Source organism: Prunus avium, chromosome 6, assembly GCF_965620075.1.
Source record: "Prunus avium chromosome 6, drPruAviu1.hap1.1, whole genome shotgun sequence".
Classification (NCBI taxonomy): domain Eukaryota; kingdom Viridiplantae; phylum Streptophyta; class Magnoliopsida; order Rosales; family Rosaceae; genus Prunus; species Prunus avium.
Genome location: NC_142289.1, coordinates 27,414,275 through 27,438,767, shown reverse-complemented (window position 1 = coordinate 27,438,767; position 24,493 = coordinate 27,414,275). Strand labels below are relative to the sequence as shown.

Below are 24,493 nucleotides of genomic sequence, written 5' to 3'. Positions count from 1 at the left end.
TCAGATAAGAATTAAGAGATCACCGTACCCGCCCGCCATTGACTCAAACATCCAGAAGGAGTGGGGCCCATGCTGTCAGAGCACAACAAAGAGATTTCCAATTTAGTGCAGTTTAACTCTTTAAAGATATAATTAAAACTTTTTCTTTTTTTTCTTTTTGCATAATCAGATAAAAATTAAGAGATCACCGGGTCCGTACCCGTCGGCCATTGACTAAAACATCCAGAAGGAGTGGGGCCCATGTCATCTGAAGTAATCCACACACAAAATAAGAAACCCAAGTCCATATCATATCATATCATATCATATCATCTTCAAGGATACTTGTACTCTGCAAATAATTTCTTGCCATCATGAATTTCTCACGGTGGTTGCTCATGATAGTCGTAATAGTAGTAGATGCAGTCAATGGTGGACTAGGCCATGAAGATTGCACAGAAACAAGATGTGGCCCGGGAGAACCAGCCATCCGATTCCCATTTCGACTTAAAGGTAGGCAGCCAATCCATTGTGGCTTCCGGGGATTTGATGTTTCATGCACCGACGACAACCAGACTATACTCGAGATGGCATCATCAACTAAGCTCCGTGTTTATGAGATTGACTACAGATCTCATGCAATTACAGGACTTCCTTATGATGGTTGCTTGCCAAGGGAGTTGTTTAACAGTAATGGTTCTTATCCCTTTGAATTCGTACGCCCCGCAACCTTATTCAGTTGTCCACCGTCAACAGTAAGAGATAAATATTGTTCCAGCATGTATGTTAGAGGTGATCTGGCGAGATTGAGCCCATGCCATGGCAACAATTCTGGTAACCATAATTACGCTGTCCTTGGTGATTATTGTTACATTGATGAAATGCCCCTAGTGTCTTGTATTAAGGTGCATGACTACACATCAAATCCTAAATATATATCTGAGAGAGGAATATTGCGTTGGTCCATTCCATCATGTGAACATTGCAAAGGTATTTTACACTCCCAAGTTTACTTTCCAACTATAATTTCAAGATTATTTCAAGATTAATTGAAGATTCTATGCAAACTATAATTTTGGATTTCATTGATTCGAAAACCGGCCCTTATTTCATGAACAACTTTTACAGGTCGTAATCTTAGAAAGACAATTCTGAAGATATTAGGTGAGCTATATCCGCAGACCTTCATTTCATCTAATTTCTTTCTTTTTTTCCTTCCTTTTTCTTTCTTTTATGAACATAATGGTGAGGAAATTAATCAAGGGCATGTTTTCAAGAGAGTTTAAAATTGCTAAAACCGCTTTAAAAAACATTTGACACAAAAAGAAAATATTTGCAGGTATTTTTGCACTTTGTTTAGTTCTAATAGCGACAGGGACGACAGTCTACTATGTCTACAACTCAAACAAAAAGGAAAAAGAAAATCAGCTTAGAATTGAAAGATTTTTGGATGAATACAGAGCGAGGAAGCCAAGTAGATATTCCTATGCTGATATTAAGAGGATAACAAGTCAATTCAAGGAAAAGTTGGGTCAAGGGGCCTATGGAACGGTGTTCAAAGGAACTCTTTCCTCAGAGTTACTTGTTGCTGTGAAAATGCTCAACAATTCAAATGAAAATGGGGAAGATTTCATAAACGAAGTGGGGACAATGTGTCAAGTCCACCATGTCAATGTGGTTCGCTTGGTTGGAATTTGTGCCGACGGATTTATTCGTGCCCTTGTTTACGAATACTTACCAAATGGTTCTTTGCAAAATTTCTTATCATCAGCAGATAATAAGAATTCATTCCTTGGTTGGAATAAGTTGCAAGATATCGCTCTAGGAATAGCTAAAGGAATTGAATATCTTCACCAAGGATGCGACCAACGAATCCTGCACTTCGATATCAAACCACATAATGTATTGCTAGACCAAGATTTCACTCCAAAAGTTTCTGATTTCGGTTTAGCCAAGTTTTGCGCTAAGGATCAAAGTGCAATATCGATGACTACAGCCAGGGGGACCATGGGCTACATTGCACCCGAAATCTTCTCAAGGAACTTCGGCAATGTCTCCTATAAGTCAGATGTCTATAGTTTTGGAATATTGTTGCTTGAAATGGTTGGAGGCAGAAAAAACTTTAAAGTCATGGAGGACTCCACTAGCCAAGTCTACTTCCCAGAATGGATCTATAACCTTTTAGAGCAAGGTAACGACCTACGAATCCATATCGGTGACGACAAAGGAGATGTAACAATTGCTAGGAAACTTGCAATTGTGGGTCTATGGTGCATCCAATGGCATCCAATAGATCGTCCTTCAATGAAAGTTGTAGTTCAAATGTTGGAAAGAGAAGGTGAGAATCTCGCCATGCCTCCTAATCCTTTTGCCAGCACTTCGAGTTGAAGGAGAATATAATGAACAGACCTCTACGCTGAAGAAGCAGCTATGTCTGCATGGATTATACCGCTCACTTATGAGATGAGTCTTCGAGTGTTCTTATAATTAATAAGATTGTTATGGTATTGCCGCGTGTGAAGCAGATAGTACTAGTTAATTAAGAAACTGGTTTGAGTTCAATAAATTTCAATGTAAAGTATTAATTAGATAGCAATAATTCATCAAACGTGCAGTACATGTTATAATTGAGACTAAGATATAGTGTCTCTTTTGCTATATATTCATATATAATGGTGTATTTTGAATTATAGAAAGGGAAAATGGGGTGACCCATGATACATGCTATAATTAATTTGAGGATATGAAGCCATATATTATGGTTGACCATATACCAAAGTGAATAAAATTGTTAGTATTTATATTTTTTTTCATACAAACACTTATGAAGGAAGAAGAGTCGAATATTGATCTTCCGGAGTAAAAATAAATGATCTTAATCACTAGAACTATAAACTTCTTGTAATCTTAATTTTTCTTCAACGTGTAAGTGTAATATTTAAATGAGAGTATGTCAATATTTCTTGTTAACCCCTCTACTTAATTATTATTTTTAAGTTTTTATCCAAAAGCTCTAACCTATTATTATCAAGTTGTTACAACATTAGCCATTACTTTATGCCCACTCCACTCAAATAAATAGATGAACTCAATACTTCTTACAAAAACGATGATGACCTCAATGTTGTGTAGAAAATTGAACGATTTGAATCATGTGATGACATTGTGAAGTAAACCCAAATAGATATTTAACCCCTTAGTATTTGAATGGTTGTGTAGTTTAGATATCCAAATAAATAATTCTTGGTTCACTACCATCAATCACTACTACATTTTAGCCCTTGCGCGACGGCTTTTTGCGCGACGGAGGATAATTCGTCCCACATAGACGTTTTGCGCGACGGGTAACATAAATCGTAGCGCAAAATTGTACGACAAAATTAATCGTCGCGCAAATTACTGTTTGCGCGACCAAAACAAAGAGCGTCGCATAAAGTAGCTGGGAAAACGAGCGGAAAAATTTATTTGGCGGTGAACTTTGCGCGACAGTATTTCTCGTCGCACGAAGGTATTTTGCGCGACAAGTAAAAAATTTCGTCGCGAAAAAAAAGGCGCGAAGAACGGACTACTGTCGATAGCATTTCGCGCCAAAAAATTGCACGACAGCAGATTGCGCGACAAAGTTTTCGTCGCACGTTGTTTGTGCGACGGATAGAACTACATCGTCGCGCAAAAAATCGATGTCGACAGTACCTTGCGTGACTGGGAAATAACCTTTGCGCGACGGTGACGTGGTTTGCGCGACATATGTTGAACTAATTATTCGTCGCGCAAAACGGAAGAATCTTGCGCGACGACAGAGTTATCCGTCGCGCAAACTCGTCGTCTATACTAAGCTTAGCACGTCCATGGCAGAGGCAAACTGCAGAAAAAATTGCAGTTTGCCTCTGCTGTTGCTGCATCTTTCTCAAGAGGTTTCGGCACACAAAATTCGTCATTTTCATTTCGTTTATGAGTTGAGCTACTTCTGCCTCTGATACGGTCATTAGGTATGCATTTTTTATCGTTAGTGTAAAAATTTTACTGTAAATTCATACTAACACCATTAATTTCTTTGTATATAGGAATATTATATGTGATTAGCGATTGGAGGAGAACGATTTAGAAGGTATTTTCGTTGTTTTATAATATAAAATGTATTACATTATATTTATATTGATTTATGAAATTATGTTTATAATATGATGTTAAATTATGAATGTACGTTAATGTACAAAGTTAATTGAAATTAACTTTGTACATTTTTTTTTTATAAAGCTTAGTTCCCGTTCGAGGTTAGTTGGACCGCGCATGGGTGGGTAAACCACGACTACGGTCCAATTAATTCTTGAATTGTCCCATATTTTGGACAGTTTGGAAATGCATAGTCATGTCACGTAGTTTACAGCTACAGGATTAGGTTTCGATTGTGGAGATTTCGGTGTCGTCTCGGTACGTTCTTCGGGTGGTACGTAGGTATTTTATATCTACGGTACACCTCAAGAACTGTACCGAGATGCTGCCGAAATTTATCCGCGTCGAAATCTAATCTCATGTAGCTGTAAATTACATGACATGGCTATGAATTTCCGAATGGGATAGGGCCCTTACCGGAGGCATAAGGAAAGATTTTGTACGAATACAACATGATTGTTGTATTGTGATTGTGGTTCCAGGAAAGATGAGCAGGAGGTGGATACAAAACCCGGATAGGTGCGCAGGCGAATACTTGGATGGAATCGAGGATTTTATTGACTTTGCACGGACACACAACCCAGGTGCAACTAGAATCCGGTGTCCTTGCAGGAGGTGTAACAACATGTTGTTGGAGACAATTGAACATGTTCGATTTCATTTAGTAAGAAATGGAATGATTGAGACATACAGCACTTGGAACCATCACGGGGAACAAGTAGACATCGCTTCGTCTTCAGGGGCCACAAGAATGGACAATGTTGAACCTATTGTGGATCCTAATGAACAAGTCAGGGATATTATACATGATGTTTTTCCATTTGCATCGACCAGCAGCACTCAGGAAGGAGAAGATGATGTGCCTACACCAATGGACAGTGCAGAGTTCGAACAGTATGAAAACCTGTTAAGAAATGCCAACCAGGAGTTATACCCGGGGTGCGAGCGCTTTTCCGTTCTGACGGCGATTGTGGAGCTAATGCATGGGAAAATAAAGTATCGTATGTCGAACTTGTGTTTCGATTACTTTTTGGGGGTTTTCAAGAAAATGTTTCCAACAGACAATTGTTTGCCGAAAGATCACAGACAGGCACAGAAGATGTTGAGTGGTCTTGGATTGGGTTATGAAAAGATCCACGCTTGCAAAAATAATTGCATGTTATTCTATAAAGAGTATGAAACGTTGGATACATGCCCTATATGCAATGAATCGAGGTTCAAACAGACATCTCAGAATAGAATGAGTAAGATTCCACAAAAAGTCATGCGTTATCTGCCCCTGAAACCAAGGTTGCAGCGATTGTATATGTCGACGCATACTGCCACAGACATGAGATGGCATAAGGAAAAATGGGTAGACGACGATGTGATGCGGCATCCTGCAGATGGGGAGGCATGGAAAGATTTCGATCGAACGTTCCCCGAGTTTGCTGCTGATCCCCGAAATGTGAGGTTGGGACTTGCGACTGACGGATTCAATCCGTACGGGGTTCTAAACCAACACCACAGCACTTGGCCGATTTTCGTATTTCCATATAATTTGCCCCCTTGGAAATGCATGAGAAAAGAGTACATGATGATGACTGTTTTGATAACTGAGGATCCTGGCAGGTCAATCGATGTGTACTTAAGGCCGTTGGTTGATGAGCTCAAAGATTTATGGACAAACGGGGTGAGCACGTACGATAAATCTACTAGGAAGATGTTCACTTTGCGGGCGGCAGTTATGTGGACTGTGAATGATTTTCCCGCATATGCAATGGTTTCGGGGTGGAGCACAAAGGGTTATATGGCATGCCTTGTATGCAAGGAAGATGTAACTTCCGGTTGGCACGCTGGAAAAGTGTGTTACCTTGGGCATCGAAGATGGTTGCCATGGGACCACGAGTGGCGGGAGAAGGATATAGAGTTCGACGGGAACAAAGAGCGTCGCGCAAAACCTAGAGAATGGTCCGGTGATCAGATCTTAGAACAGCTTAACCATTTGGATTTTGCTCCGTTTGGGAAAACAGTTAGTCGGACCAGACTTGCTACACATATGAACTGGACGCACAAGTCTATGTTTTTTGAGCTCCCATATTGGTCGAAACTAAAATTGAGGCACAATCTCGACGTTATGCATGTTGCGAAAAATGTGTTTGACACATTGATGGGAACGATTCTAGATATCAAGGGCAAGACAAAGGACACTCCGAAAGCGCGTCTTGATTTGGAAAGAATGGGCATACGAAAGGGTTTATGGCTGAAAAGGGGCAGTGATAAAGCTATACGGGATCTTGCATTTTTTTTCCATGAAACCGAATGACAACAAAGAGTTTCTACAGTTCGTATCGTCTGTAAAGTTTCATGACGGGTATGCTTCTAATATCGCACGTTGCGTGAGGGTTGACGGGGGTAAATTTACTGGACTCAAGAGTCACGACTGTTATGTGTTTATGCAACGCTTACTTCCTGTGGGGATTCGACACCTATTGCCGGAAGATGTAGTCAAGCCAATCATATTGTTGTCCAGATTTTTTTCCCAACTGACGGCAAAAACGTTGCGAAAGACAGACATTGATCAGTTGCGCCAAGACATTGTCCAAGTCTTATGCAAGTTTGAGATGATATTCCCTCCGGCTTTCTTCACGAGTATGATTCACGTGATGGTTCACTTGCTGGTCCAGTCAACTATCGCTGGATGTATCCAATAGAAAGCTATATAATCATCATCATTTGTGTATGCATCATTATCTCATGCTTACTACTTGCTAATTTCGTTTTATTTTGGCAGGCTACTCGGAGAGCTGAAAAAAAGCGTACGCAACAGAGCGAAGCCCGAAGGATCAATTGTAGAGGCTTGGGTTCAATATGAGGCGCTTACTTTCTGTGGAATGTATTTAAAGGATGTGGACACGGCTTTCAATCGACCTCAGCGCAATAATGACGGAGGTCTGAGAAATGAGCAACTTTCTGTTTTTGCCCAAAGCGCACGACCCTTTGGAGATCCTGTACGAGGAGAATCGTTTTCCAGAAATGACATGGAGGTAGCTCATTGGTTCGTATTGAACAATTGTGATGAGATATTGGCATACTTAGATGAACATGAAGAGATGATGAAGCGAGAACATCCATCACATTTGTATTCCAAGAAACACCGTGAATTGTTTCCACAATGGTTTTTGGAATATGTAAGTTATAAGTGTTTTCTAATTCATATATATATTGTGCTATTACATTTTTCCAAACTAACCTATGAATGTTTTTTTTTATAATATTAGGTGAATAAGTTGAAATCAGAGAATTCCCCCACTTACAGTGAAGAGTTATATAACTTGGCATTCGGCCCACTCCGAGCAGAATTGTTCTCAGGTTGCCATGTTAACGGCGTCAAGTTTTTAGGTCATGCACGAGATGACAAGTTGTGTACGCAAAACAGCGGTGTCCATGTTCCAGGTGGAGGGGAAAGTACAGACATTGATTTCTATGGCAAACTCACAACTGTTGTGCAATTGCTTTACAAAGACCGATACCAAGTGATCATGTTTAAGTGTCGATGGTTTGATACGAACCCAAATAGGCAGGGAAGTATTAAAATCGATCATGGGTTACTATCTGTGAACATGAGCAGAACTTGGTATGATGACGACCCTTACATTTTGGCAAACATGGCAAAACAAGTTGTGTATCTAAATGACCCTAAAGCGGGGAACGATTGGAAAGTGGTTCAGCATATGGATCAGAGGAACGTGTATGATATACCAGAACTAGACCCATTGGACAACGACGTCGACGTCGTTGACCAACGTTTAGACTCTTCCATGAAAAATGATGCACATACACTTTTCGATACAAATGTTGTTCAAGAACCATTTCAGATTGACGGAGTGTCTTCAAGAGAAATACCGATTCAGTCAATTACAATTGACCTCGGTGATCTTCCGCGATACAATCCAACCATGGGGGACAACAACGACGATGATGTACTTATGGAGGAGGCGGAGGAAGAGGAGGAGGAAGAGGATTGGGAGACGGATAGTCATGATAGTGATGATAACGAAGGTTATTATAGTTCATCTGATGAATAATGTAATTTATTTGTAATTTAACGAAATGTACATGTTCATCTGATGAATAATGTAATTTATTTGTAATTTAATGAAATGTACATGTTTTCTCTTTGTGTCAGTAACTTTTCCTAATTAACGTCATATATTTGCATAGAGTTTTGTAAAAAGACGAATGAATAAAGGTATAACAAAATACAAATATAGTATGAAAAAATATAAATATAGTATGACAATTATATGCTTTATCATATAAATATATGATATCCAAACCATATAAATATATGCTTTATCACGTCCCCTAAAACAAGTTGTGATCATCTTTTGCATATATAGTAAATACAAATATAGTATCAACAAATATTTACACTAAATATCAATTTAATTTTTAAAAATAAAACAAAATTTTGCGCGACGAAAAAATCTAATGGCGTCGCCCAAACACCTTTGCGCGACGATTGTCTCCATCTCGCAAGAATAATTGTCCAAAAAAATTTACAAGTGTCCGGGAATAGTTTCGCAGTGTCTTTTGCGCGACGGATAACACCAGCGTCGTTATAGTAACCCTTGCGAGACGATATGTTTCGTCTCGCAAGGTTAATTTTCCCAAAAAAACACAAGTGTCAGGAAAAAATTTAAAACTGATCTTTGCGCGACGATATGACGAATAACTCGACACAAAAATGTTTGCGCGACGAAAAATCATTGTCGTGCAAACTATTTACAGGCGAAATATTTCACTTCGTCGCGTAAACCATTTTAATTTTTTAAAAAATATTTCTATACATGACACTTAGGAATTTTAACTCAGTATTCACTAGTATAAATAATTTGAAATGAAGATCAAACTCTGTCATTGGATACATATAGGGTGAAGGAGTGTATCCGTAAAAAATCTTCGAAATCGGGGTAAAATTGACCGTTAAATCGTGATTTTTCCTTTATAACCGTTGAAAACTTTTGTCCCGTTACGCAATCTACATACCTTTTTTTTTTCGATTTTCGGCGTATACGATCTCTAAGTAGAAACAAACAAGTGTGACGGTTGGATCGATGAAAAAGGTTTTCTATAATGCGTATATGATTCACACAGTATAGTCACTAACTATTAAAAGTTTATATATAAACTTGTTAAGTAGAACATAAGATTTTGTGATATCCACTAGTGTAAATAATTTGAAATGAAGATCAAATACTGTCATTGAATTCAAGTTGGGTGAAGGATTGTATCCATAAAAAATTATCGAAATCAGAGTAAAATTGACCGTTAAATCGTGATTTTTCCATTTTAACCGTCGAAAACTTTTGTCCCGTTACTTGATCTCTACACGTTTTTTTTTCCCCATTTTTTGTGTATACGATCTCTAAGTATAAGCAAATACGTTTGACGGTTGGATCGTTGAAACTAGTTTCGTAGAATGTGTATGCTATGAAAACAATTTGTTTCAAATTTTATAAAAGAAATTGCGCGACGGGTAACTGTCGTCGCGCAAAACCTGTAGATGCGACGAACATAACTTTATTCGTCGCGCAATGGGATGATGTCGTTTAGGGTTTTATGTGATCAGGGTTCAGGGTTTAGGGTTTAGGGTTTAGGGTATGATGTTTACGCGACGGAACATTTTGTCCCCGTCGCGTAAGGTCGTGAAATTTTTGGCGGTTCAATTGCCGCTACTGCAACGACTTTGCGCGACGATGGGGAGTTTATTTCGTAGCGCAAAGTTAATATTTTCAGTTTTGCGCGCGAAAATTTTAATCCAAAACGCACTGTTTAGACACTTTACTGGTTTGCGCGACGAATACTGTATATTTCGTCGCGCAAAGGTCTGATAATAATTCGACAGTTTCGGACCTTCTGGTTCATTCTTGCCGCCGCTGTCTCTTCTCTCTCTCTCTCTCTCTCTCTCTCTCTCCTCCGGCCACCACCTCAACTTTCCACATTAACGACCGGGCGATCACCGCCAACGGACTCAGACCTTTCCGAGCCGCCGCCGCGACGATTGGGTTCGAGAAACCGGCGGGAATTTATCCGGTTTTGGGCGAATATCTCCGGCTTCGTTCTCCCTCCTCCGACCTCCAAATCTGACGAGTGAGGTATGCATTTCCCCCTATTTTTTATTGTCTAGCTGATGGTTGGATAGGATTTGTTAAATTTGTAGCGTACGTTGTCTAATTTTGTAACTAAGATTTTGGCCGGATTTCGGGATGAAATTCCGGCCACTTCCGGCCATTTTTTGGCCTAGGTCCGAGAAGAAAACTGCCTCTATTCGATGTCCTGAACCTAGGGTAGGAAGATTGGCCCTTCATTTTGAGATTTTTCCGGCGATCGTTATCGCTTTTTCACATACATGCGGTGCTGCCGCATGTGGCAGCGCTATGGAACTGTAGCAAAATCACATTGTGTCCCAATGCGATCCACTAGTTGTCATGAGCGTGTAGGTGTGTTCGGTTTCCAATTTGGATACCGTTTCAGCCTCGAATGGATTTCGCCTATTGTGCGATTTAACGGTTTGATTTGTTCAGACCATTGGATGAAACTCAAACTCATGTATGATGTACCTTGTATGTCTAGGATCGTATATGATTCAACGGATTGTGGATTGGAGTCCCGGATACTCGGAAATCGCAAACCGTACGCCAACATATATGCGTTAATTAAATTTGTAATATTGTTAAAATATGCTTAGTTTATATTGGTAAATTTGATTTATTTGTATGTTTGTTAGCTTAGTTTATATAATGACCCTAAATTGGAATAATTTTTATGTTTTATAATTAATGAAGAATGTTTTATATTTTTGTTATATTTTATTTGTTTTATTTGTTATATTTGTTATATTTGTTATTAGACGTTGACTCTATTTTAAATGAAATGAAATAAATGTTATATTTGTTATTAGATTGTTGTATTACAGTAACCATATTTTTTTTAAACTTTGGTGCTTGTTTTTATTGCAAGATGTCAAACCTAATCAGCAGAAGTCATAAGCCGGTGCAACCTTCACGTAGTTTGCCTCCCCCGACTATGATGTCACCTCCCTCTGGCCCACCACAGTTGCCCGACTTGCCAGTGGGTCCCAGTGCCCCCCATGCGCCGGCGTCATCAGAGTCATCAGTGGCGCAACCAATGAGCGCCAGGCGGCGTCATCGCCTTTCCAGCACCACCGACGCCACTTCGAGCGGACCAGGTAAAGATTTCCTTCAACTACATATGTTTCGTACCAATATTTTAGTCAAATTTGTTAACTAACATTAATTTCATATTTCTTTGCAGCCAAGAAGAACACCCGGGGACCGTGTCGCCAGTTGGCTACATCGAAGGTCACCCGGGTGAACAACTCTCGTATCAACATCAGATACGACGATCGTCATCGGGCTGCCCCAACGGCAGACCAACATAGCTCATTGGCGCACGATGTTGGTGCAGTCGTTCGGACCTATTGTCCGATGAAATGGAAGTCTTGGAAGGCCATGCCTGATGCGGTGCATAACGAGATGCATGGACACCTGTCGGTATGTATCTTACATTTTAATTGTTTTTCCTTCCAATTTTATATATTTTAAATATTTAATGTATGTAATTATTTTATTGTAGATGAATTACAATTTAGAGAATGTCAACGATGAGTTGTTGGGGTACATCAACAGACTCTTCGCTGATAGGTACAAGCAGTGGAAGAGCGACCTGCACCACCACTTTCAGGCATTTGATGATCCGCAGGTTGCTCTTCAGGAGGGTTGCCCGAAGGAGCTTGAGGGGCGGGAGGATAGTTGGCAGTGGCTCTGTGGTCATTTTCAGGAGGCTGATTATGTGGTATTTTTTATATTAAGTTCAAAATTATTACACGTTTCTTACTAATGATTATTTCATTTTTTAATATTTCATTTCAATTTCAAATAATACGTTTTAATTTTTGTATAACAGAAGATGGCTAAAGCAAATAAGGGCAATAGGGAGAAGAAGGCTCTTCTCCATCATTCAGGTTCCAGGCCCTTCTCCTATAGGATGGATGCGCGACGTCGGGTAATAATAAGTTGTTTTTATTTAATTTTTAATATGTCATTAATGTTAATTTTTTTTTGTACTAACATTTTTATACTCTTGTTCAATTTAGGAGGGGTCCAAATTCCCAGAGATTGACGTCTTCGGCGACGTTTATGTTCGACCTGGGAATGAGTTGGCGGAGTCCCTTCATGTAAGTAGTTTTTAATTTTAATGATTATTTTACGCGTTCAAGTTTCATAGTTATTATATAAATGTTTTTATTTATATTTTATGTTATGTTAAACAAACGACCATGATTGAGAAGAGCCAGTTGGTTCTTCAGGAGTCCGCCTCCCAGCTTCCTCCCGATACGCCGCTCGAGTCTGTGGCTCCTCCACAGGATGCGGGGTTTCAGGTCTTGACAGACACCTTGGATCAGACTCTAGGGAGGCGGCCAGGGACATACTGTCGAGGGATGGGGAATGCCCGGCGGCGGGAACCTAGATCCCGTTCATCGTCGCAGTCAAATAGTGTTTTGACAGCAAAGGTCGCCCAGCTTGAAACCCAGATGGCACAGATGGCTCAGATTATACAGTCCATGGCCCAGTCCGGCGTTCCTGTACCATCTTTTGTTCCCCCGTCCACCTCTGCGCATGGCCACCAAACCTCTGCCCCTGTCCCCAATGTCCAGACCTCCGAGCCGCATTTGCCAGACGAGGAAGTAGATTTAGCTACATTGTTTAATTAGTTTTTTACTTTCTTAATTACATTTTAAATATTTCTCTTGTATATTATACATTTATATTATGTTTTAAAAAACTATTTTCTCTTCATTACATTTTTCAATTGCAATTTGATTTAATTATAAAAATAAAATAAATCAAAATTCTTTTTTTTCACATAAATTAAAAAAAAATTAATTACTAATATTTGCGCGACGAATAAATGACCCGTCGCGCAAATCACGTTTTAAAAAATAAAAAAATCATAAAATATATCGTAAACGAAAATAATCCTCGGTTTGCGCGACGGACGTATTTGTCCCCTAAAGAAAATGCGACAAATAAATCATTGTCGCGCAAGGGTTTGAGTCACGATCCTTATTCATCGCACAAGGTATTTGCAACGACGAAATATTTGTCGCGCAAATATTGTTTGCGCGACGAAAATCTGTCGTCGCATTATGTTCATGCAACGTCTGTTAATTCGTCGCGCGAACAACAGTGCGACGGATTGAAGTCGTCGCGCGTAGTTGCTGCAACGCCTGTACTCTCGTCGCGCAAAATATTGAGCGACGGAATGTTTGTCGTCCCTGAACTATTGGCGCAACGAAGGGTATTGCGCGACGATATTTTATAGTTTTGTCGCGCAAAGTCTTGCGTGACGGTATTTGCGCGACGATATATCTGTCGCGCTATTGTTTCCGCGACAGATTTGTTCTTTGCGCGACTATTTTTGATTCGTCGCGCAAACGCTAAAATGTAGTAGTGAATATGCCAATAAATTAGTCCAAAAGGTGCAGAAGAGTCCATGTATTGTGCTCGAAACTTCTAACACAACTGTTATACTGCATGAGAGGGTACTTGTCTACTTATTGTTGAAACAACGAGAGACTTGGACCATTTAGTTGGCCTGAAATCTCCACAATGTTTTTCCAACTGTTATGAATTATATCGACTTCAAAGAAGAAATATGAGTCCCACATTTAATTCTCATACGATAAAACCAGTTACTTTCTAATTTTGATTTAAATTATAAAAGATGACATATAATAAGAATTCATTCTTTAGTTGCAAGATATCGCTTTCGGAATAGCCACACTCACACTATAACGAATTGAATATCTTTACCTAGCTAGGGTGTCACCACCGTTCCAATATAAACACCACATAATATGTATTTGCTAGATATTAAAAAAAAAAAACAGTTAATACAATGTTAACCAATCGTTTGGGTCAACTTAACAATATCATTAAAATGATCCGAATCGTTCATTGTTTAGGTCATGAATTAAAAATCACCCTTACAAAAAGTTACCAAATTTGAAAACATTCAGGCATCTAAGTGCGATAAAAAAATAATAGACGAACACAATACTTCCTATAAATTTAAAAAAAATATATTCATGATAATAATTAAATGAATAAACGATTTTCAATTTGACTAATTTTTTTCTTATTAGCCCACAAACTGGGTTAAGCATATAGCCCTTGAGTTCTCCAAATAAATTTTCTTGGTCCACTCCCATCAACATGACAATAAATTAGTCTATATATTGTTTTCAAGGGAATAGTCCATTCTCTCCGCTAAACTCAAAGGTGCAGAAGATACCAAGTATGTGCTCAAAACTATTGACTAATATTCAAACACAGTTGTTGTGAGAGGTACTTGTCTATTTATTGTTGTCCACATTCTGAGACACCCCTAGGAAATTTCATTTCCGGTGAAACTTGTAATCTGTAAATTGGGGCCATATGCATGGTCTTCCTACATGGACCCAACAAGAAAATAGAAAAGCATAAGTTTGTATGTAAAACATGTAAATTGGGGGGCCTATTGTGTAACGTCTTGTCACTCCCACTAGAATTGAACTCAACAAAAATCAACAGAAACTTTGTACGCAAAGCGTTTAGGAGGGGGACCATTGTGCTGATAGCTTGACACTCCCATTTGCCCTTTTCTTTCTTCAGTGTGTGAATGCTTGAATTTTTGTCCACCAACAGTACTTGGCTAATTACTTCACTTCTCTTTTTTCATCTCTGATTATTGGGGAACACTTTGACCGTACACTTATGTTATGTGGTTCTCATGAGGTTTCAATAGTGGTTGGGCATCCTCAAAATGTTAAATTGAAAGTCAGAGTCATGGTATGTACTCAGTATTGATAAAAAGTATTTTAGAAGAGAAAAGGTTTGTGGCAAAAATTAGACATAGTCATCAGTCATCAGTCATCTAATTGTGGTTTAAAAAAAATTAGACGAACCCAATACTTCTATAAACAATAAAAAAAATTCTAGATAATAATTATTAAATGAAGAAAAGATTTTTGATTTGGTTAATTTTTTCTTATTAGCCTACAAACCGGGTTAAGCATAGAGCCATTGAATTTATATCTCCAAATAAATGATTCTGGTCCACTCCCATCAACTTGACAATAAATTAGGTTATATATTGTTTTCAAGCGAACAGACCATTCTCTCGGATAAACTCGAAGGGAATTTCCTTTCAGGTGAAGACTAATGAAATTTCCAAAAGGAAAACTTTTAAGTGTAATATTTAGATGAGAGTACGTCAATATTTCCTGTGAACCCCTCTACTTAATTATTATTTTTAAATATTTCTCCAAAAGCTCTAACCTCTTATTATTAAGTTATTACACCACTAGCCATTACTCTATGCCCAGTCCACAGTGTCATCTTATTAACCAAAAGATTCATGATTTAGGTCATTACTCAAAGATGATCCTTACAAAAAGTTACCTAAATAAATAGATGAACTCAATACTTCTTATAAACAATGATTAACTGAAAAATGAATGATTCAAATCATGTGATAACATTGTGAAGTAAACTCAAATAGATATTTTACCTCTTTGTATTTGAATGGTCGTGTAGTTTAGATATCCAAATAAATAATTCTTGGTCCACTCCCATCAACAACACAATAAATTAGTCAAAACTTCAAATACAGCTGTTATACTATATGCATGCTGAAACACCAGAATAGTCCAAAACGTTTGTCGGCACCAACGAGAGACTTGGACCATTTAGATGGCCTGAAATTTCCATAAAGTCTTTGGGCATTTCCACAATGTTTTTCCACACATTCATTGGAGGTAACCTAGTCACTTGGCAGAGTAAAAAATAAAGTATGGTTTCTCAGTCCAGTGCAGAAGCAGAGTACATAAGAATGACTCAAGGAGTTTGTGAATTATTGTGGATCAGAAGACTCTTAATAGAATTGAGTTTTAAACCAGAAAAGCATATGAAGTTACATTGTGATACACAAGTCAGCTATCAATATTGCTCACAATCCAGTTCAACATGATCGAACTAAACATGTTGAGGTAGATAGACATTTCATCAAAGAAAAAAATTGAGAATAAGATCATATGTCTACCCTTTGTAAAATCAGAATATCAATTAGCGAATGTCTTAACAAAAGCTGTCTGTGGACGAGTGTTTTATGACTCACTTACCAAGTTGGGCATTGGTGACATGTATGCACAAACTTGAGGGGGAGTGTTGACGTGAGTTATCCTAATTAATCAAGGAGATTTATTTCCTTGATTAATTAGGTGATTTACTTCTGTATTTTATATAGTTGACATATCCATGTATAATTAGGAAGGTTAACTCACGTCAATAGATTTTAGGGTTTGAGATTTAGTGGGAGGAGAGATATGGACCAATGTGTGGGGATGAGAGGAAAAGGAGATGAGGGAGATGTCCAAATAAATAATTCTTGGTCCACTCCCATCAACAACACAATAAATTAGTCAAAACTTCAAATACAGCTGTTATACTATATGCATGCTGAAACACCAGAATAGTCCAAAACGTTTGTCGGCACCAACGAGAGACTTGGACCATTTAGTTGGCCTGAAATTTCCATAAAGTCTTTGGGCATTTCCACAATGTTTTTCCACACATTCATTGGAGGTAACCTAGTCACTTGGCAGAGTAAAAAATAAAGTATGGTTTCTCGGTCCAGTGCAGAAGCAGAGTACATAAGAATGACTCAAGGAGTTTGTGAATTATTGTGGATCAGAAGACTCTTAATAGAATTGAGTTTTAAACCAGAAAAGCATATGAAGTTACATTATGATACACAAGTCAGCTATCAATATTGCTCACAATCCAGTTCAACATGATCGAACTAAACATGTTGAGGTAGATAGACATTTCATCAAAGAAAAAAATTGAGAATAAGATCATATGTCTACCCTTTGTAAAATCAGAATATCAATTAGCGAATGTCTTAACAAAAGCTGTCTGTGGACGAGTGTTTTATGACTCACTTACCAAGTTGGGCATTGGTGACATGTATGCACAAACTTGAGGGGGAGTGTTGACGTGAGTTATCCTAATTAATCAAGGAGATTTATTTCCTTGATTAATTAGGTGATTTACTTCTGTATTTTATATAGTTGACATATCCATGTATAATTAGGAAGGTTAACTCACGTCAATAGATTTTAGGGTTTGAGATTTAGTGGGAGGAGAGATATGGACCAATGTGTGGGGATGAGAGGAAAATGAGATGAGGGAGATGTCTGTTACGAAATTTAGGTTTACCAAATTAATCAAATTTTAATGCTCGCCAGTATACAAATCAAAAAACAATATAGCTAAGTAAGCACAACATCGTCCCAGAAGGATTGTTTTAATTCTTAATATTCTTACCAATTAAACTGAAACTAATTTAAATTGAGAAACTTTAATGGATGAACTTGATTTGAATTTGTAATTGAGAAAAGCTTAAATTAAAGAAAGCAATTAAATGAAAGATAGAGTTGCATGACATAAGAGATTTAGGAAAACCAAGCTAGAAAGACACTAGAGCATCCGATTCACCGTAACCAATCCTACCCAATCCCTTAGCATAGCAATTCCAAGTAAGTCCCCCTTATTGATGATCAATTTCCCTAATCTATTCAATGGCCATGGCATATGGTTACATCAAAAGTATCTTTACATGCAATTCTCTATGGCATCTAGATGAATTCGACACATAAAGACCTCTTAAGCTCTATGGAAATTATGTAGAGATCACACAAACCCTAATTACATGGTATCTACAATTAGTCATTCATGGTACCAATTGCAAGAAGCAAAACTCAAGTTAAGTATGACATCTATTCTAACTTGCATCACACTGATTCAACTTAGATGGTGATTACACATCCAAACCAAATTAAACGTTAAACACATCAAAAGATACTCAATAAAAAGAGAAAAACTTGAAATTAATATTAACTAAGAAATTGAGTATTCATGATTAGGCTATATCATAGCCCTAGCTAAGAAAATTAGTTCCTCGTAGTCATAATTGAAATCACAATGAAAAATAGCATAAGAAAAACCCTAGAATTGAATTCCTCCTCTCTTGTCGTTGTCTCTTTGCCTCTCGCTCCTTGGTCTAATGTGTTGTTCACGTTGATATTGTCTAACCTTACAATAAAGGAGCCCAACCACTTTATAATACTCACGGCCCATCAAAAGGGTAACCACCCTTGTTTAACTTGGACTCAAGTCCTAGTTGGAAAAGGGAAACAAAATAAAATCTAATTAATTAACTAAACTATCCTAATCAAAACCCTTGGATGAAATTTAAATGAGGTGGCATATTGAGAGCAAAAGTCAAGCAGATCATGGTAAAGAAAATCAAAACAGAGGATCCGAATCCAATGATTATTTGGTTGTGGCATCCCGTCTTCACTTTATTGAAAGAAGCGATCTGTTTTGGTAAAACAAAAATAGAAAAAGTATCAGGTGAACTGATCAAATGCATGGGTGTATTTAGCTGTGAAAAGGCCCAGTTCAATTCCTCTAATGGATCAAACTTTGCAAAGCTCAACTTTAAGCCCTGGCATCAAAACTCACCATGCTAAGCCCACAACTTCAGCATAATGTAACAGCTTGTGGTAGTAGATGAACGAGGACCCCACTTTATCCCATGAAGTGCCAGGTGGCAGAAGGCCATTGAAGAACAGGCCATCCATGCAAATCCACTCTATCTTCTCCAGAAAATCTCTATCAAAAGCTGACAAAACCCTACCCCTTTCAAGTTAATCTCAACCACCACCACCACCACCAATAACATTTCTGACTCTCTCACTCCAAAACTCAACCCAAAAAAAAGAAGAATGGCAGCGAACATGGCGACTGCATCAACCGTGATAGGCTTGAGCAGTTCCTCACTCTCACCAAAGAGGACATGCCTCTCTTCAGGTTCAATTCAAATATGCTCACTCACTCTTAACTTGCGCCTGCTTTCTCTAAAATGCGCCTCAGTGCACCATACACTAATGTTGCAAAGAACCTTTTTTTTATTATAACTAATTACAGGCTTTGTGAAGCCTATTGCCGTTGGTAACCCTCTGAGGCAAGCCAGGGCTTCTGGAGGAAGGTTCACATGGTAATTTACTTATCAATCCTTGTTTTTTTTTTATAAAGAAAATCATGACCGTTTGTTTGTACATATTAGTAAATACATATAGGTGCTAATTAGTGTGCATTGATAACATTACACCGGCATGTCACATTCTGTAATGATCACACCGAAAAATTACTCGTTATTGTTGTTTATGTGGTTTGATCTTAAATTGAGCAAACAATTAAGGATGACATACAATCAATGATGTTTGATATTTGTTGTGTTGTGTTGGGCATAAATAGCAACTTCCAGAGAGATTGGCTGCGGAGGGATCTGAATGTGATTGGATTTGGGTTGATCGGATGGTTGGTGCCATCGAGCATACCAGCAATCGACGGCAAGAGTTTGACAGGGCTCTTCTTTGAGAGCATTGGAGCTGAGCTTGCTCACTTCCCCTCACCTCCTGCTCTCACCTCTCAGTTTTGGTCAGTAGCCTTGTTTTTCTTTTTTTGGTTCCTTCTTAATAATCTTTTATTTGCAAAACATAACATGCCTTATTCTATTATTGGGTCTCTTTTTTATATGGTCTAGGAGTTACCCTTTACTAATCAAATGTTAAATTTACATTCTTTTCCATTTTTGTTCAAAATAAGAGCGCATTAAAACAAGGCCCAAATGCCGAGACAAACAGAAACGAACACACAGGCAAATTCCAAATAAAAAATAAGCCCAAAATAAGGGGAAACAATGCTAAGCCCAATAAACCACCCAACCAATATACATGCAAAACAACCCTCAAAATAACCCCAAATGACCATCAAATCCCAGCTCAAAAGGTTAAGTGATCAAAATTCTTCCACTAGCCAACGGGGTCCAACCCAGTGAAAAAGAATCGTAAACTAGTGATCTCAGGTTTGAACCCTCATAACACATTAGTGGTGTGTGTATGAGAAACCCTTCTCTCCCTTATAGTTTAGACTATCGCTTGTATTAAAAAACAAAATTCTTCCACTAGCTCTTTCATATTTACTCCAGGAATAGATGTCACAAATTTTGTTGTGGGGTTGAATTAGGGTAGGCTTGTTTAGTAATCGAATTAAAGCACGTCAATGCGACATAACTTGTTTATTAAATTTAAGGTTGATTTTGGATTGTGCAAGTAAAAATGTCTTAGCATAACAAGATTAGTTAATTGAGTCGATTTTAGGTCATGTCCTAAGAAAACTCTAAAACCTAAAAAAAACCTGCAAAAATTAGGAGAACACACGCGACAAATTCTCTCATAAATCCTTGGGATAATTAATGCATTAGGGCCCAAGGGCAAATTAATAAAAAGAGGCCAAACATGGTGCAGTGCAGGCCTTGCGTTTGAGTCCAACTCCGATAGTAGCGTGTACACTAAAAATTGCAGAAAAAGAAAAACAATAAGGTCCCACCGAGACTTGAACTCGGGTTACTGGATTCAGAGTCCAATGTCCTGACCACTAGACCATGGGACCTCTTGTTGTTAATGCAGCGTTACTGTTCTTATTTATACGTGTATGAGGTTTAAAAAAATATATTTAAAGAAAAGCATAATTAATTAGAATTTTGTTAAATACAAATTATATTGAGGGCATGAGAATTTGAGCGTTCTTAACCATTTGTGATATTTGATTAATTCCACTGCTTATTTTTTTATATAAATATTATATATATCCATTCGGGTAAACATGACTTGGATTATTGTACGTTTTTTGAGTAGGTTGTGGCTGATAACATGGCACTTGGGGCTTTTCATCGCCCTTACTTTTGGGCAGATTGGATTCAAGGGGAGGACTGAAGATTACTTTTGAATTTGATCCGTTTTAGGTTATGTAAAATCTATGCTTAATGTTCAACATTATCTCAATACTTCCTTTCCTTTCATCTCCAAGTGTAACTGCAAACTTCATTATCTTGAATTAATATTGTGTACTCCCGATGTAAATAAATATTCTAGTCAGGCTATACTGACAAAGGGTCTATTTATGTTTTCTTCTTTAAGTTAACCTCTCTTAATGGAAAATGGATGGTCATTAACCAAAAGTACATGGGCATTAAGAAGTTGCATCAACTAAATTCTTCCAATGAAGTCTTGAAGGGGACATATCACGCATTCAGTCGTGTAAGGCGTTGTAGGCTCAATTAATTTAGAATAAAGAAATTTCACGCAATCATTTGTTAAATTATACATAAAAGTATCAATAGCTCTTTGTCAGTGGTACTTCTCATTCCAATCTCAAAAAATGCTCTAAGTTCCACTCCACCGTCCTTTGATAATAATAATAAAAAACTATAAACAAAACCTTTTTTTGGGTTCAAGTTAAGATTTTCCTGAGTGATGAAAGCATTTTATATAACACCTCTTGAATGGTGTTAATAAGGAAAACACAAGGACAAATAAGGGTAATGTTAAGAAACCTTCGAACATGTGCAATTTGTAATTTCTTTTAGTTGGTAGAATTAAGTGATTTATATGCATACCCAATTCTACCATCAATATTATAAAGATACCCTGATTAATCTAATGTGGAGAAACAAAACCCAAAATCAACCACATGTCATGCATTTATTAATATTTTATACATGAAATCTCCTTTTTGTCCTAGTGTCATGAAATTTAGAGAAAGAATTCCACATCTTGTTATCTGGGTTAAATTTAAAGAAAAAAGCACACCAGTTTGGGTTTTTATTGTGAAAAGTCGGGGCAGTGTTATAATTTATAGGTGTTTGGAGTGTTCCTTTATTTTTAGGGGAGCTTTAGTAATACACCCAAAATAGGAGCTGAAATTATAAAAAAACCCTACATGAAATTCAATTTAGAAACATACCCAAAAACCATTTATTACATATAAAATGAGTATTGAAGTTACTATAAATTACATCTCTGCCATTGATTAACTTAAAACAAGCCCAATACAAAAAAACTCAAAAAAAACCCAAAACAAGCCCAGCAAGCCCGAAGTACATTGTTAATACCATGTCATAAAAGTACAGTGTTAATACCATTCCATAGAAGTAACATTGTTAATACCGTTCCATAGAAGTACACTGTTAATACCGTTTCATATAAGTACATTGTTTATACTATTAATACCGTTCCATAGAAGTATACTGTTAATACTGTTCCATAGAAGTACACTGTTAATACCGTTTCATAGAAGTACACTGTTAATACTATGTCATAGAACTATCTTGTTATTACTATGTCATAGTACCATCCATCTTCAGTCCTTTCCAAAGGCATAAACTTTCCCAGCATCACTGATCAACATTGTCCTGCCAGCCCCAGCAACGAAGAATACTAGTAATAACAAGATACCTCTACAAAAAAAAAAAAAACCACACTGTTAATACTACGTCATAGAAGTACATTGTTAATATTATGTCATAGAACCATCTTCCTAGTAAAAATCACATTATGAATATCATAAACTTCAAGTGAATGGTATGGAGTTGTACACTTGTATCCTACCTATTATGCAAATGAAATGATGTAGTTGTTAACTTCCAAATAATCCTCATGATACTGATGGCTTTCCAATTTGAGCATTGGGTGCCAAACAATCCTCGTGCGATTATTCCCTTTTCATTCTCCATTTTTTTCAAGGCAGCACCTGTAAATTAACATGCAAACTTTAAAACCTCCAAAACAAAAAATGATAACCTTCAATGCGCTTACTAGAACTAAAACATTGAACAAGAACATTGCACAACATTCCACATGATCTGTTATCATTCAAGAATTTATATACAAGACCAAATCATATGTGTGCCACATTAAAAAGAAAATAAATTTAACTGTAACAAAAACAGAAAGTAGGTGAGCCCATAGAAATATTAATGCATTACCTGTTCCCATCCACGCCTTACGAATTGCGTCTCTATTGTTTTTGCGACCAAAGGTTGTAAAAATTCCAATCACCACTAGTGGCCTTCTCTTATAATCAGTTCCATTAATCTCTATGAAGCGCATTGAAGTAAAACCCTCCTGTCTAGCTGCAGCCAACTCCATCTCAAGAGCTGATAATTTCTTATGTTGTTCCCTAGCAACCGAAAGCCCACATCAGAACCATAGATTCATATGTAAACTAAGAATCATAAATAAAAAACTCCATCAGAAATCTTCAATTAAACTAGATAACAAATGACTACATCTTACCTGCAGGCTATGATTTTCAATGTATCATCCACTGATATGACAGATCGCCCCTAAAAAAATCACACAAAAAACAGTTACCAGTGGTAAACTCAATTAGTCTTGAGTAATTCAACTATCTATACAAGTATGCACAAAGCAATGTCAACAGCTATTCCAACCAAAAGATCAGCAGCGTACAACTCAAACTCAGCCCATAAATCCTTTCCCCTTTTCTGAACTTCTACAAATGTTGCATAACAAGAATCTATGACTATCTGCATTACAAAAGAGTCGAGGAAGAGAAATTTCCTCAGTATTCAACAAGATCAACAACTATCAAATGTAATGGTCCAATTTGAAGGCAAGGTATATTTACAGTGAAAAATGCAGAGCTACAATTCTTTCACAAGCACTAATGATTTACAGTGCCTTGACTTGAAACACAAATTACTCAAAAACATTATTAACCAAAAAGAAAGATCACAAAAACAAACCTCTGTCCCAACTTTAAAAAGAAAGGAAGGATCAGCCAGCATACGATTTCGAATTTCGGCTGACCTTGAAATGGTCTCTTCGTTCTTCTTAAGCTCATGCTTGTGAGCCTTCTCTCATATCTGGTGCAGCATGTGGCCATGAGTGTCTGGATAAAATTACGGCTCAGAAGCTGTGGGCGTCCTGCTCATGAGTCAAACAAAAGCTGGAGAAAATGTCGCCGTTGAGGATTGAAAATTCGAAATGGCAAAGAGAAATTGAAAGTGAAAGAAGCAACGAGGAAGACAACGAACCTAAGTCTTGGAAGAAAAACCGATAAGAGCGTTGCCTAGAGCATCGAAAGGATTGGCGGAAGAAGATGAGCTTGGAGCCGCACAAACTGCTCGACGAGTCATGAGCGCATGCATCGCCATGGTCGATGCTCTTCTTCTTCTTATTCCTCTTCAATCTACAACATAATTGTTATTAAATAAAAGATTTTAAAAAAAAAATTAAGTCAGCCGTTTCTCAAAATAGCAAAGGGCAAAACTGTAATCCAATATAACTGTTGAATTGAAA

General features: G+C 37.6%; 4 protein-coding genes, 1 non-coding gene and 1 pseudogene across 8 annotated transcripts; 4 read left to right on the top strand and 2 right to left on the bottom strand.

The window, feature by feature from the left end:
* Positions 1–215: 215 nt before the first annotated feature.
* LOC110745124 (rust resistance kinase Lr10-like) lies at positions 216–2,639 on the top strand. The gene is made up of 3 exons (XM_088254793.1): positions 216–969; positions 1,108–1,143; positions 1,319–2,639. The coding sequence occupies exons 1-3, from the start codon at positions 354–356 to the stop codon at positions 2,365–2,367; spliced, it is 1,701 nt and encodes a 566-aa protein (XP_088110919.1). The 5' UTR covers positions 216–353; the 3' UTR covers positions 2,368–2,639.
* Positions 2,640–5,023: 2,384 nt separating this feature from the next.
* Positions 5,024–11,599, top strand: LOC148293961 (uncharacterized; annotated as a pseudogene).
* A 46-nt stretch (positions 11,600–11,645) lies between these two features.
* LOC148293960 (uncharacterized) lies at positions 11,646–12,931 on the top strand. The gene is made up of 5 exons (XM_088254667.1): positions 11,646–11,681; positions 11,794–11,983; positions 12,137–12,222; positions 12,314–12,395; positions 12,492–12,931. Exons 1-5 carry the CDS (start codon positions 11,646–11,648, stop codon positions 12,929–12,931), a joined length of 834 nt encoding a protein of 277 aa, XP_088110793.1.
* A 6,038-nt stretch (positions 12,932–18,969) lies between these two features.
* Positions 18,970–21,306, top strand: PSAO (photosystem I subunit O). Its single transcript, XM_021944701.2, has 4 exons — positions 18,970–19,136; positions 19,254–19,323; positions 19,584–19,766; positions 21,026–21,306. Exons 1-4 carry the CDS (start codon positions 19,052–19,054, stop codon positions 21,114–21,116), a joined length of 429 nt encoding a protein of 142 aa, XP_021800393.1. The 5' UTR covers positions 18,970–19,051; the 3' UTR covers positions 21,117–21,306.
* On the bottom strand, positions 20,709–20,780 carry TRNAQ-CUG (transfer RNA glutamine (anticodon CUG)). Its single transcript has one exon. It is a non-coding gene; the product is annotated as a tRNA-Gln (tRNA).
* An 881-nt stretch (positions 21,307–22,187) lies between the features above and the next one.
* Positions 22,188–24,382, bottom strand: LOC110773908 (hydroxyproline O-galactosyltransferase HPGT1-like). Of its 4 annotated transcripts, none has more exons than XM_088254396.1 (7): positions 24,229–24,382; positions 23,938–24,118; positions 23,623–23,718; positions 23,465–23,514; positions 23,155–23,348; positions 22,778–22,919; positions 22,190–22,626 (listed from the first exon to the last, which is right to left on the bottom strand). In XM_088254396.1, exons 2-7 carry the CDS (start codon positions 23,977–23,979, stop codon positions 22,530–22,532), a joined length of 621 nt encoding a protein of 206 aa, XP_088110522.1. In that variant the 5' UTR covers positions 23,980–24,118; positions 24,229–24,382; the 3' UTR covers positions 22,190–22,529. The 4 variants fall into 4 exon arrangements, with proteins under 4 accessions (XP_088110524.1, XP_088110522.1, XP_088110523.1 ...); XM_088254397.1 differs by having other exon boundaries at positions 23,938–24,140; positions 24,229–24,370; XM_088254398.1 differs by lacking the exon at positions 23,623–23,718 and having other exon boundaries at positions 22,188–22,626; positions 23,982–24,140; positions 24,229–24,371.
* Positions 24,383–24,493: the final 111 nt, after the last annotated feature.

Bases quoted from the DNA above. Each gene is read 5' to 3' on its own strand.
- LOC110745124 (XM_088254793.1), top strand. From the start codon at position 354: ATGAATTTCTCACGGTGGTTGCTCATGATAGTCGTAATAGTAGTAGAT. The intron at 970-1,107 runs GTATTTTACACT...CAACTTTTACAG, and splicing joins ATCATGTGAACATTGCAAAG to GTCGTAATCTTAGAAAGACA. The intron at 1,144-1,318 runs GTGAGCTATATC...AAATATTTGCAG, and splicing joins GACAATTCTGAAGATATTAG to GTATTTTTGCACTTTGTTTA.
- LOC110773908 (XM_088254396.1), bottom strand. From the start codon at position 23,979: ATGCTGGCTGATCCTTCCTTTCTTTTTAAAGTTGGGACAGAG. The intron at 23,719-23,937 runs GTTTGTTTTTGT...TTTGTAATGCAG, and splicing joins TTTTTAAAGTTGGGACAGAG to ATAGTCATAGATTCTTGTTA. The intron at 23,349-23,464 runs GTAAGATGTAGT...TTCGGTTGCTAG, and splicing joins TTGAAAATCATAGCCTGCAG to GGAACAACATAAGAAATTAT.
- PSAO (XM_021944701.2), top strand. From the start codon at position 19,052: ATGGCAGCGAACATGGCGACTGCATCAACCGTGATAGGCTTGAGCAGT. The intron at 19,324-19,583 runs GTAATTTACTTA...GGGCATAAATAG, and splicing joins TCTGGAGGAAGGTTCACATG to CAACTTCCAGAGAGATTGGC. The intron at 19,767-21,025 runs GTCAGTAGCCTT...TTTTTTGAGTAG, and splicing joins GCTCTCACCTCTCAGTTTTG to GTTGTGGCTGATAACATGGC.
- LOC148293960 (XM_088254667.1), top strand. From the start codon at position 11,646: ATGAAATGGAAGTCTTGGAAGGCCATGCCTGATGCG. The intron at 11,682-11,793 runs GTGCATAACGAG...ATTTTATTGTAG, and splicing joins GGAAGGCCATGCCTGATGCG to ATGAATTACAATTTAGAGAA. The intron at 11,984-12,136 runs GTGGTCATTTTC...AGATGGCTAAAG, and splicing joins GGATAGTTGGCAGTGGCTCT to CAAATAAGGGCAATAGGGAG.